The sequence below is a fragment of the Lynx rufus genome, unplaced genomic scaffold (assembly GCF_022079265.1).
Source record: "Lynx rufus isolate CCGP_SWC_20201006 ecotype Redwood Valley unplaced genomic scaffold, mLynRuf1.p SCAF_6, whole genome shotgun sequence".
Taxonomy (NCBI): Eukaryota; Metazoa; Chordata; class Mammalia; order Carnivora; family Felidae; genus Lynx; species Lynx rufus.
Window position 1 is genome coordinate 65,435,164 of NW_025814878.1, and position 13,716 is coordinate 65,448,879.

At 38.3% G+C, this 13,716-nt stretch overlaps 1 protein-coding gene across 3 annotated transcripts in view; it reads left to right on the forward strand.

The window, feature by feature from the left end:
* BACH2 (BTB domain and CNC homolog 2) overlaps positions 1-13,716 on the forward strand; it is a 356,461-nt gene that overhangs the window by 268,939 nt on the left and 73,806 nt on the right. For all 3 annotated transcript variants that reach the window (XM_047101755.1, XM_047101754.1, XM_047101753.1), the window contains one exon: positions 9,657-9,911. In XM_047101755.1, the coding sequence (XP_046957711.1) occupies positions 9,669-9,911 (243 nt within the window). In that variant the 5' untranslated portion in view covers positions 9,657-9,668. The remainder of the gene's footprint in view (positions 1-9,656; positions 9,912-13,716) is intronic.

A 13,716-nucleotide genomic window follows, 5' to 3' on the forward strand; every position in this document is an offset into this window, starting at 1 on the left:
AATAGGAATGTAAAGGCCAAGAGGAAGAGAGTGGTGCTGGCATAGCATAAGGAAGGATTATCCAGGAATAATGTAATAAAAGCATGAAAATCCTCAGACAGGTTAAAGTCTAGCAACAGCTTCCTGGGAATGATAGATTTTAGATTATACCATTTAACGAACAGATCTAATCTGTTTTAAGTGTCTTAAAACTCTCTGGAAGGTTTAACCCAAAAAGCAGTTCATGTTCATAGCGTCTTCATTAACTCGGGGAGCATAAATTGCTACAACCCCTTTATTTTCCCAAACCTGCCCTATTAGCAGGATATTGAGTCATTTCATGAGCCCCCTCTGCCCAGCTGTCTTAAAGCCAGAAAGAAACCATCTTGCTTGTGAAACGGAATCTGAGAGTCCACTCACTGCCTTGGCTTCACCACTATTTAGGACTTCTCCCCACCTAGTAGGGTAGACCCTTACCCAGTGCTGCTCTATAGCAGTCAGGCCCCCACTCGGACCTCAGTGAAACTGCACTTTGGGTTCCCAGGTGACATATTCTTTTAGTTTATACTCCTTTACTCAGCCATGGTTCCCAGAATAAACCTATGGGCTAAGATGTCCAGAACTGAAAGAGCTAATAGCATCAGCTCTACATGTTGCATCAAATGTCTTCCTAGATTTGGATTCTCCATTTCTGAAAGATAATTTCACCTCAAGGGACTTGTTCTCCTCCATTTATTCAGGGATATCATGGTGTATCCAGACAGACCTTCCTAACTTGGAACCTGTGAGAGCAGGGGTTGGGATTATGGTTCCTTCTCTCCAAAAAGGCATTGTTTTTTCCCTGCATATTGTCTACCCCATTCCCTGTAACCACCTCTTCAGAGGTAGGTTTTTTTTTTTTTTTTAAGCCATGCAACATCAACAACAATAAAAGAAGGTATATAAATGGTCTTTATAAGGTCAAAGAAAGCTAGCTTCTCTCAACTACAATAACAGTGACCCACTTTGTGTGACCAATACGGTATTTTATAGACTCTAAGACTCCTAGAATTGTAGATATGTAAGAACTTTGCTGACCCTCTAGTTCAGATTTTTCATTTTACAAATATGGAAGCAGGTCCAGAGAAATTTAGACAGTTTATCCAGAATCCACAAAGCTGGTCGGTGCCAGAGCCGGATGAAAAGACCTGGATCCCTGGTATATTCCTCTTTCTGCTGCACTTCACTTTCATTTCTCTTTGGATTTTCTTTCATTTTGTGTTTCACTAAAGAGCTTAAGACTTTGAATCCTTTATAGCAAGCTTCTGGCTTCTTGGTGTTAAGTGCATTAATATCAATTACACAACAAATGGATTGGAAAAATGAACTATCTCTTATAAATCTCCTCCTTCTTATGAATTGAGTATAACATTTACATTGTAGAACATTAATTTTTCCACCTAGTTTTGAATACTGCCTGCTATATGTAAGCCGTTGTGATTTAAATGAGTAAATAAATAAACAAATTTCCATAGACTGATTGAGAAAACTGAATGTGATTGGAAAAAGAGTAATAATTTGAGAACTAAGAATGGAGAAAATAAATCAGACTTGAGACCCTATATGGGAGATAAGAAAATCCTGGAAGCATTTCATGTAAAAGAAGCCAGGATAGGAAATATTTGTCTTCTTACTAAAAAAAGAATTTAGGAGCAATTAACTAGTCATAAAGACAAAAGCCATGTAAATTCAGGTTTATTCCATGGCTTAATGGTCATTGTAACTGAATTGTCTCATTTAAAATGCTATTCTCGGGGTGCCTTGGTGGCTCAGTTGGTTAAGTGTCCGACTCTTGATATCAGCTCAGGTCATGATCTTATGGTGGTGAGATCCAGCCCTGCACAGGCTCCGCACTGAGCATGAAGCCTGCTTGGGATTCTCTCCCTCTCCCTTTCTCTGCCCCTCCCTCCTTGCATGCACATGCTCACTCTCTCTCGCGCTTGCTCTCTCAAAATAAATAAACATTTAAAAATAATAATAAATAAAAAGCTGTGCTTATTGCACAAAAAATGATTCCAGAAAATAAAGCTTACAGATAGTTCATCTTTTATTGTAATACAAAGAACTAAAATTTCTTTTTTGCAGAAATATTTTTGTAAGTAGGTATTACAAATCCTCATTTATAGTAAGTGAAGTTTACACTGTATGTTTAGCAATGTGATAAATTATTATTTGTAACATATTTGGTGTACCTATAATATAAAGACTAAATCAAGGATTTTTACTTCCAGCCAAGAGGGAATAACAGGTACCAGATTTTCTAAATTTACTCCCACCTGAAGCAACTATAAAAACATAAAATATATCAAACAATGCTTTTCAAGACATTGGACACAAAGCAACAAAGGACATTGATCTCTAAAAGAAGGAAAATAAGCTGAGCCCTGCTTACTGTTTTGAGAGTGTTTCCAGACAATGACAGGGGAAAGAGAAACCAAAGAAGATCTTGACTGACTCCTGAGCTAAGGAGACAGAACTAATAGTCTGGAGAGAGTGTGGTGGCTATACTTTGGAAAGCAGAGTAGCAAAGAAGAGAGAGCTTCACAGAGAGAAAACTTCAGAGATCTACAGAGGGTTTCCTTAAATATTCTGCAGAGTACTCATTAGCATATGTGTGTTAGAAAAATACCAAAAATGGGAAAACAGTCACCCAAAACAGTTAGAAGGAACAGTACTCAGAGCTCACAGAGGATCAGGAATAATACACATTCCTATCAGCCAGACTAGAAAACCCATAATTCAAGGGGTTGAGTCCAAGGACAAAGTTTAAGAATGTTAATAAGAACACACAAACATCAAGCATCCAACAAGGTAAAATCCACAATGTCTGGCATTCAGTCAAAACTGTCCAGGCATGCACAAAAGCAGGGAAATATGACTAACAATGAAGAGAAATATCAATCAATCAGAACTAAACCAGAACTGACACAGATGTTGGAATTAACAGAATTAGTTATGATAACAGCATTCCAAATGTTCAAAAAGTTAGAGGAGTAATTGGATATCTTTTTTTAAACATTTTTATTTATCTTTGAGAGAGCGCAAGCCAGGGAGGGGCAGAGAGAGGGGAGGGGGACAGAGGATCTGAAGTGGGCTGTGCTGTGACAGCAGCAAGCCTGATGTGGGGCTTGAACTCATGAATCCTGAGTACGACCTGAGCTGAAGTTGGACACTGAACTGACTGAGCCACCCAGGTGCCCCATGAGTGATTAAATATCTTAAGTAGAGATATGGGAGATCTAAAAAAGACCCATACTGAATTTCTAGAGATGACAACCACAGTTTTCAGAGATGAAAATTACTGTGAAAGGAATACACTTTAAATATAAAGACACAAATAGGTTAAAAAGATAAGGAAGGGGGCGCCTGGGTGGCGCAGTCGGTTAAGCGTCCGACTTCAGCCAGGTCACGATCTCGTGTTCCGTGAGTTCGAGCCCCGCGTCGGGCTCTGGGCTGAGGGCTCAGAGCCTGGAGCCTATTTCCGATTCTGTGTCTCCCTCTCTCTCTGCCCCTCCCCTGTTCATGCTCTGTCTCTCTCTGTCTCAAAAATAAATAAACGTTAAAAAAAAAATTAAAAAAAAAAAAAAAGATAAGAAGGGAGAAAGACATAGTATGCTATCACTAATCAGAAAAAGCTGAAATGACTATATTAATATCAGACAAATTAGATTTCAAAGCAAATAATATTTCCAGGAATTAAAAGGTCATTTTGTGGTAGAGGAATAAATACATCAAGAGAAAATAAAAACTCTAGCCATGTGTGCATCTAATAACAGGATTTTAAGTTTCATGAAGCAAAAACTGATAGGCACATATGCAATTATAGTTAGATATTTCAGTGCCTCTTCTCAATATCTTGATAGAACCCATGGACAGAAAATTAGCAAAGGTAGAGAAGATTTGAACAATACTTATCATACAATTTTACTTAGTTGACATTTACAGAACACTCCAGACAACAGCAGAACACACATTTTTTTCCAAATACATATGGAATATTTACCAAGATAGACCATATTCTAGGATATAAAACAAGTGTCCATAAATTAAAAGGATTGAAGTCATTCAAAGTTTGTTCTCTGACCACAAGGGAATTAAATTAGAAAACAGGGGCCCCTGGGTGGCTCAGTCGGTTAAGCGTCCGACTTCAGCCCGGGTCACTATCTCGCGGTCTGTGACTTCGAGCCCCGCGTCGGGCTCTGGGCTGATGGCTCAGAGCCTGGAGCCTGCTTCCGATTCTGTGTCTCCCTCTCTCTCTGCCCCTCCCCCGTTCATGCTCTGTCTCTCTCTGTCTCGAAAATAAATGTTAAAAAAAATTTTTTTAATAAATAAATAAATAAATCAGAAAACAGTATGAGAAAGATATCTTAAATCTCCTTCAAACATTTGGAAACTAACATTTTCAAATAATGTATACATCAAGGAAGAAATCAAAAGGAAAATTAGAAGGCTTTTAAAATTAATGAATATAAAAACATTTCAAAATTTGTGAGATGCTGCTAAAGCATTACTTAGAGTGAAATGTATAGCACTAAAGCTTTTATTAGAAAAGATGAAAGATCTCAGATTAATTATCTCAACTTCCACCTTTGGAAACTAGGAAAAGAAGAGCAAATTAATGGTTAATGAATCTTTGACAAAGAAGGCAAGAATATGCAATGGGAAAAAGTCTCTTCAATAGATGGTATTGGGAAAACTGAATAGCTACATGCAAAAGAATGAAACTGGACCACTTTCTTACACCATACACAAAAATAAACTCAAAATGGATTAAGGACCTCAATTTGAGACCTGAAACCATAAAAATCCTAGAAAAGAACACAGGCAGTAATTTCTCTGGCATCAACCTTAGCAACATTTTTCTAGATATATCTCCTGAGGCAAGGGAAACAAAAGCAAAAATAATCTATTGGGACTAATCCAAATAAAAGACTTCTGCACAGGAAAAGAAACAGTCAACAACACTAAAAGACAATCTACTGAATAAGAGATGTTTTCAAATGACTTATCTGATAAAGGCTTAGTATCTGAAATATATAAAGAACTTACAAAACTCAACGCCCAAAAAACAAATAATCTGATTTAAAAATGGGCCAAAGACACGAACAGACATTTATTCAAAAACATCCAGATGGCCAACAGACATGAAAAGATGCTCAACATCACTCATCATCAGGGAAATGCAAATCAAAACTACAATGGAATAACACCTCACACCGGCCAGAGTGGCTAAAATCAAAAACACAAGAAACAGCAAGTGTTGGGGAGGATGTGGAAAAAAAAAAAAACCCTAATGTACTACTGGTGGGGATGCAAACTGGTATAACCACTGTGGAAAACAGTATGGAGGTTAGTAAAAAATTTAAAAATACAATTACCATATGGTCCAGTAATTCCACTACTGGGTATTTACTGAAAGAATACTAAAACACTAATTCAAAAGGATATGTGCCCCCCTATGTTTATTGCAGCACTGTTTACAATAGCCAAATTATGTAAGCAGCCCAAGTGTCCATTGACAGATCAATGGATAAAGAAGATGTGGTGTGTGTGTGTGTGTGATGAAATACTACTCAACCATAAAAAAAAAAAAAATGAAACCTTTCCATTTGCAACAACATGGATGGATCTAGAGAGTATAATGCTAAGTGACATAAGTCAGAGAAAGAAATACCATATGATTTCACTCATATGTGTAATTTAAGAAACAAAACAAATGAACAAAATAAAAAAGAGACAAACCAAAAAACAGATGCCTAACTATAGAGAACAAACTGATGGTTATCAGAGGGGGAATGGGTGAGACAGGTAAAGAGGATAAGAGTACACCTATCATGATGAGCACTGAGTAATGTATAGAATTGTTGAATAACTATATTTTATACCTGAAACTAATGTAACAGTATATGTTAACTATACTGGAATTAAAATAAAATTAAAAAAATAATAAATGTAATATAAATAGAAGAGCAAATTAAATCTAAAGTAAGCAGAAGAAATGATACAACAATGAGAGGAGAAATCAATGTTAGAGAAAACAGAACAATAAAGAAAATCAACTTAACAAAAAACTAGTTCCTTGAATATTGATTCAGTGTATAAACCTCTAGCTGAACTGATCAGAAAAGAAAGGTGACACAAATTCCCAATATCAGAAATGTGAGCATCAATATAGATTCTGATATTAAAAGGAAAATAATGAAATATTATGTACAACTTTTTGATAATGAATATGACAATTTTTTAATTGAATTTGTAGTTAAAATTCCAGGTCAAGGTGACTTCACAGGTAAATTCTGCCAAATATTTAAGGAAGAAATGATACCAATTCTACAAGAACTCTTCTAGAAAATTAAAGAGGAAGAAATACTTTCCAACTCATTTTGTGAGACCAGCATTACCCTGATTAAAAATATATATGAGAAACCAATACTACACTGTATGTTAACTAAGCTGAATTTAAATAAATTAATTTTTTAAGAAAAAAAATATATATGAAAACTACAGATTAATATCCTACTGAGCATAGATGCAAAAATTCTTAGCAAAATGTTAGAAAAATGAATCCAACAATGTATAGCAAGACAAGTACATTAGGGTCAAGTGGAGTTTATTTTAGAGATGTAAGATCGATTTAATACTCAAATCAGTCATATTATTCATATTAACATCTTAAGAAAAACTATGTGATTACTTCAATACATGCATAAAACACAGTTAACAAAATCCACCATCCATTCCTGATCTTTTTTTTTTAATTCCCAGCAAACTAGGAATTGAAAGAAACTTCCTTAACTTAATAGGGGCGTCTGTGAAGCACCTATAGTTACCATCGAAAATAACAGTGAAAGGACAAAGTGTTCCCCTAACATCAGCAAGGATGTTTGCTCTTACTGCTTCTATTCAACATTGCACTAGAGGTTCTAGACAATGCAGTAAGGCAAGAAAAAGACGTTGAAATCATTCAGATTGGAAAGGAAGTAAAATGTCTTCATTCACAGATAACATAATTTTCTATGTAGAAAATCTATGTTATGTACCAAAAAAGAAAGAAAGAAAGAAAGAAAGAAAGAAAGAAAGAAAGAAAGAAAGAGAATAAGTTAGGCAAAGCTGCAGGATATAAGATCAATACACAAAAATCATTTGCATTACTCTATACTAGCAATGAAAAATCATGAATTTAAACTAAAAAGCAAAACTATTTGTAATTGCATTAAAAATATTAGGTATAGAGGTACCTGGGTGGCTCAGTCAGTTAAGCGTCTGACTTCAGCTCAGGTCATGATCTCACATCCGACTCTGTGCTGACAGCTCAGAGCCTGGAGCCTGCTTCAGATTCTGTGTCTCTGTCTCTCTCTGCCCCTCCCCTACTCATGCTCTGACTCTCTCTATCTCTCAAAAATAAATAAAACATTTAAAAAATTAAAAATATATATATTAGGTATAAATTAGGTACAGAAGATGTGACCTTGGTTTAAGCCAAGTTTTTTTTTTTTTTTTTAAGATATGACACCAAAGCATGATCCATAAAAGAAAAATTGCTTGATTGGTCTTCTTCAGATGAAGACTTTCTGCTCTTTGAAACACACTATTCAGAGAAAGAAAAGACAAGCTACAGGCTTGGAGAAAGTACTTTCAAATCACATATCTGATAAAGGACTTGTATCCAGAATATATAATGAATGCTCAAAACTCAGTAACAAGGAAACAACCCGATAGAAAATGGGCAAATAATCTGAATAGACATCTCTCCAGAGGAGGTAAATTGATGACAAATAAGCACATGAAAGATGCTCAGCATCTTTAGTCATTAGAGGAAAACAAATTAAAACCACAAAGAGATATAACAGAATACTTATTAGAATGGCCAAAATTAGAAAGACTGAGTATAACAAGTGGCGACAAGGATGGAACTCTCATACTCTGCTGTTGAAATGCAAAATGATACAACCACTGTATAAAACAGGGACAGTCACTTTTTAATAGACTTACAGGAGCATCTGGGTGGCTCATTGGGTTAAGCAACTGACTTCGGCTCAGGTCATAATCTCTTGGTTTGTGAGTTTGAGCCCTGCATTGGTCTCTGTGCTGTCAGCATGGAGCCTGTTTCTGATCCTCTGACCCCCACCCTTTCTCTCTGCCTCACCCCTGCTCATTGTCTCTCAAATTAAATAAATAAACTTAAAAAAAAGTTAGAGTTACATATACCAAATGATCCATCCATTTTACCCCTAGGAATTTACACAAGAGAAATGAAAGCATGTTCATACAAAGATTTATACACTAACTCAGAGCAGCTTTGTTTGTAATAGCCCCAAACTGGAAACATCCAAATTTCTGCCAGTAGATGAATGGATAAAAAATTGTGCTGTATCCATACGATGGAACGCTACTCAGCAATAAAGGAACAAATGTTTGATGCATGCAGCAACATGGATGAATTGCAAAATAACTATGCTGAGTCAAAGAAGCCAGACATAAAAGAATATAAGCTGTATGATTCCATTTATATAAGATACAGAAAATGCAAACTAATATATAGTGTCAAAAAGCAAAACTGTTGTTTCAAGGGGGTGGACCACAGAGAGGTGGGAGGGAGGGACTATTCAGGGGCATAAAGAGACTTTTTGGTCGTGAAGGCTATGTTCCCTCTCTTGATCGTGATTAATGGTTTCACGGTTGTGGCTATATGCCAAACTTAATCAAACCACCCAATATAAATACATGTAGTTTATTGTGTGTTAAAGTTATTAAAATAAGAATGAAGCCAAAAAGAAAGTAAAACTTTATTGGAATCCATACTAGTAGAAGACATTACTGAAAAACTATGTTATGCAAATTAGTTACAGATACTATTGTTTAAAGTGCATCAGTGGACACTTCTTACAGCAAAGAACCCTTTTGTAAAAGTAATCTTCACTGTGGAATACATCTTTATTGTGACTCTTAATGTGATATATTGTGTTTCCTTCATCAGGATGAATATCCAGTCTGCTGGGATAATGACACACAATTCTTTTCAAGAGATTTTCATGCGCAACAGTAGCATGATGTTCGCTCTGCTTTGTCTTAAAGTGGCAGAGGGCAATTGCAATAGCTGGCCATATCTACACTTTGGAACACATACAGTTTACCTCACTTGTTAAATTGTGTCTTGTGATCAGATACCTATTCTGCTTGGCATCTGAGCCAAATATCAACCTAGGAGCTTACATGTACTTCATCAAGAGAGCATTGCAGATACTTTAAAATGATTCATTTCCCCTTAACACAAAGCTCAATTAATACTTGAATTGGGACTATGCATATGTGGAAGTTCCTCTCCGGTTGGCTAACAAAATCAAAACTACCAAGTTTTAGAGTGCGTATGTGTTTTAAATGTTTGGGGTGTTTTAAGAGACTTGGCTTTGTTTTCCATAAAGTAAAAGGATCCAGTAAGTGGAAAGTATAAAAGTCAGCTGTTGAATGTGACTTTCCAGATATGTTTTGTGAGCTCATTATGCTGATCATGAATATGCTAATGGACAATTCTCCCTTTTGCCTAGCTCATGTCAGTGAGACACAGGAACCATGGTGTTCTTCTCACCTTCTGTATCCGACTCAGGTAGCTATGCTGACCCAGCCTTTCTTTCTTTCAGGGTGTGAACGGCATGTCTGTGGATGAGAAGCCTGACTCCCCCATGTATGTGTATGAGTCCACAGTCCACTGCACCAACATCCTCCTGGGCCTCAATGACCAACGGAAAAAGGATATTCTCTGTGACGTGACTCTGATCGTGGAAAGGAAGGAGTTCCGGGCCCACCGGGCTGTGCTGGCCGCATGCAGTGAATACTTCTGGCAGGCGCTGGTTGGACAGACGAAAAATGACTTGGTGGTCAGCTTGCCTGAGGAGGTATAGTAGTTTGCTTTGTTTGTGTGGCTGCTCGTGGAGGCTTACTGACTTGTAGACAGTTGTCTAAGTAGGAGCTAGAAGGTGGACCCTGGCCCACATTCCTGCCCAAGGGCTTGATGTCCAAGTCACCAACACTGTTAGGTTTGTGGCGTAGCCAGTTTCTATGTGATGCATTTAAAATCTCAGAGGCGTGAATCGGAGCAGAGTGTCTTTCTTGAAGGGAACTGAATGTCACAGTCATTCATAGTTTCTAGTTCACTTACTCTTCAGGTTTTGAGTAGTATAGCCAAAGTTTGTTACAGTCCTGGATGTGCGATCTGAGTCACTGGGACTTGTGGCTATGATTTTTCTCTTTCAGATGGTTGAAGGAGCACTTGATTTCCCTTGAGAGTAAAAGAATGAAAGTATTCACAGCGCATTCCTTGCTTGGGGGAAAAGTTAAAGGAGTCAGTAATTTTCACAGTTAATATAGTAGGATTCTAAGAAGTGTAAACTTGCTTTTCTCACCATTGTTGAAAATACCCTACTCATGTTTCTTAATTACTTCAGTGAGCACAGTTATGTCTGTACTTTAGGGACACTAGTAGCTGGACTCATTCTGTTGAGAGTTGACATTCATTCAGCTGGACAGCCTAAGCTGGACGAACTCAAAAGATGGGCTTCATAATGACAGAATATTAAATTGGTCACCCTTCGAACTGTGGATACAATTCCTCTATTTCTATAGTCTTTTTTTTTAATTTTTTTTTTGTAGGAGTAATTTGGACATAGTCCAACTGATTCCCCCTGTTGGGTTTTTTTTTTTTTTGATGTTTATTTGTTTTTGAGAGAGAGGGAGAGAGAGCACACGCACACATGCGCAAGTGGAGGAGGGGCAGAGAGAGAGAAAGAGACAGAGAATCCAAAGCAGGCTCCATGCTGTCAGTGCACAGCATGACGTGGGGCTTGAACCCACAAACAATGAGATCATGACCTGAGCCGAAGTTGGTCACTCAACCAGCTGAGCCACCCAAGGACCCCGCTGCCTCCATCATCGTACCTCCCCTTCATTTACATGGGACGAAGGGTAACACTGAGCAGCCTTACACTTTGTGTTCAGGTCCAGAATCTTTCCTTGTGCATCTACACAGTGTGTAACACTAGGGCCAGGCTGTGCACTGCACAATTTCCCAAGGTACAACTCAAATCCACAGCGTATGCGAACAGAGCTCCAGGGTTGTGCAGTGACCCACAGCAACTCATCAGCTTTTCACAGCAACTCTGAAAGAAGCCAGAGACCCTATGACCCTGATGTGAGGTGCTAATGAGTAAAACTAGCATTAAATCCCAGGGCTCACAAATCCAAATGCCTCCAGAGGCCTGGAAAATAATATAAATAAATAAAAGCAGGTTGTGTATAAGACACTAGGAAGCAGTGGAGCAAGCACCTGCTCCACAGAAAGGCATCCAAATTCAACATAAGAAACAAATATGCAAACAAGTCATGGGGGCTTGGAGGGGAGGGTGGTCACCAGATCCAGTCCCTTGTTAAACATCTGCTGTTAACCCTGCAGAGCAGGAGAGTGGCCAGCTGATAGCAAGGATTGCATAAGCGCTCAACATTTTCACATTAGTATTCTTTTTTATGTACCCACATGAAAGGCTCCAGTATCACTCTTCACACCCCTAAGAAATCTTAAGTAGAAAGATCCCAATACTAGAAGCAAAAGGACAAATTGGTAATTGGGACTGGTGTAGGGAGGGAAGTTTATGTACCAAGTAATGGAGGAAGGCCAAGGAATGGTGTGATCCTGAGCTGGAGTTTCCTCATCCAGGTCAATTGGGTGAACACTTAACCTGTCATTAGGTGAGACGATAAACAAAATTTCTCAGCATGGTCTCTATCCCATAGTAGGCATTCATCAAATGTAAGACTCTTTCTTCTCTAGATGGGCACCAAGAATGCCTTGCAATTTATTCCAACTCTGGACTTCCCTGCAAATATTTGGGAAACTTCCAGTTATCCAGAATGGTCTTGGGGAGAAGGTGTGGCTTATAGTTTATTTATTATCTGTATCTTTTTGAGAGCTACTTCATTTATGTTTTTTACTGATTTTCAAAAAAACTTATATTAAAGGGGCGCCTGGGTGGCTCAATCAGTTGAGTGTCCGACTTCGGCTCAGGTCATGATCTCACGGTCCGTGAGTTTGAGCCCCACGTCGGGCTCTGTGCTAACAGCTCAGAGCCTGGAGCCTGCTTCAGATTCTGTGTCTCCCTCTCTCTCTGACCCTCCCCTATTCATGCTCTGTCTCTCCCTGTCTCAAAAATAAATAAATGTTAAAAAAAAATTTTAAAGAAAAAGGTTATATTAAAATATATTTATAAATGAAAATCATATTTTATGTAATTTAGTCTCTCTTCGTTGACAGCCCCATCTCGAGACTTCCTTGACTGTGTGCCCAAAAGCCCTGGCCTGCCCCTGGTTAGCTATGGGATCCTGATCCCGTCACTTAACCTCTCTGAGCTCCGGTTTCTACCTATAAAAACTCCTTACACTCTGAAATCCTTGAGTTATTTATCATATTACAATAACAAGACAGTGAAATTTAAAGGAAATCAGGATATAAATGCATATGGCATAACTAAGTTTCTTTAGATCAAATCCCTGATAATCACTTATTTCCTTGGTATTAGGGACTCTTTAAACCAAGAGGTACATTATATAGACATCACACAAAAATCTGCTGTTTGGCCTTTTTGATTGTTTGTATTCCAGCTAAGTGGGAATTTGCTATGTGTTGATTTTCTTTCTTCTTAGTCATGAAAATGATCGCTGTTTCTACATTATCTGCATTTCCAAACCATTAAAACCTTCTGGTTGCTCATGTACCTGAAACCTTCAGATATAACTAGATTTTTTTTCCTTCCTATGAAACATGGATTCATATTGTCAGTAACCCAGCTTTGAGTATCTTGCTGATAGGGCAGGCAAGCCAGCCACAGTTGGCATTTTCCTTTGTGGGTCTATAATTGTTCCTAACGCCTCCTTCCAAAAGAGCCCGCATGCTCCCTCTGCTCAGAGCACCCTCCTGTGGCCCCAAGTGCTAAGCATTGTTTTTCTTCCCTATGTGCACACTGAAATGTCCTTGCAGGCTCTATAGTCATTGTCCACTTGGTTCAGTGAATGACTTTAGAATTTGAATTAAGTAGCGAATAAGCAAACATCCCAAACATTACCTTGGAAAGTAGTTGCTTGGAACTAATTGGCATTTGGTTCATATAACGTAAGAAAAAACATTTGAGGGGCACCTGGGTGGCTCAGTCAAACATCCAACTTCGTCTCAAGTCATGATCTCATGGTTCGTGGGTTCGTGCCCCACATCAGGCTCTGTGCTGACAGCTCAGAGCGTGGAGCCTGCTTCAGATTCTGCGACTCTTTCTCTCTCTGCCCCTCCTGCTCATGCTCTGTCTCTTTCTGTCAAAAGTAAATAAACATTAAAAAAAATTTTTTTTGTTAGCTCCTTGGAAATTTTTAAACCTCATCATAATCCTGTCCCCAAGTTCAAATCAACTTCTGGTCTGTCCCAGCCTTGTTCACACTCGGCCCACCTTACACTTCCTGACCAGCCAGCCTCTGTGCTTCTCAGGGACCCCTCATGGCCGTGCCTGAAAGCTCTTTTTTGGACTACAAAACTTCCAGATACATACTGCTGCCCCTCCCTCTCCTCTACATGGTCAGTCTAGGTCAAAGCCAGCTCTGGTCTCTGGTTGTCCAGTTGTGCAGTTCTACCCCAAAAACGTGACTCCTGATGGGCAATGTGATTAC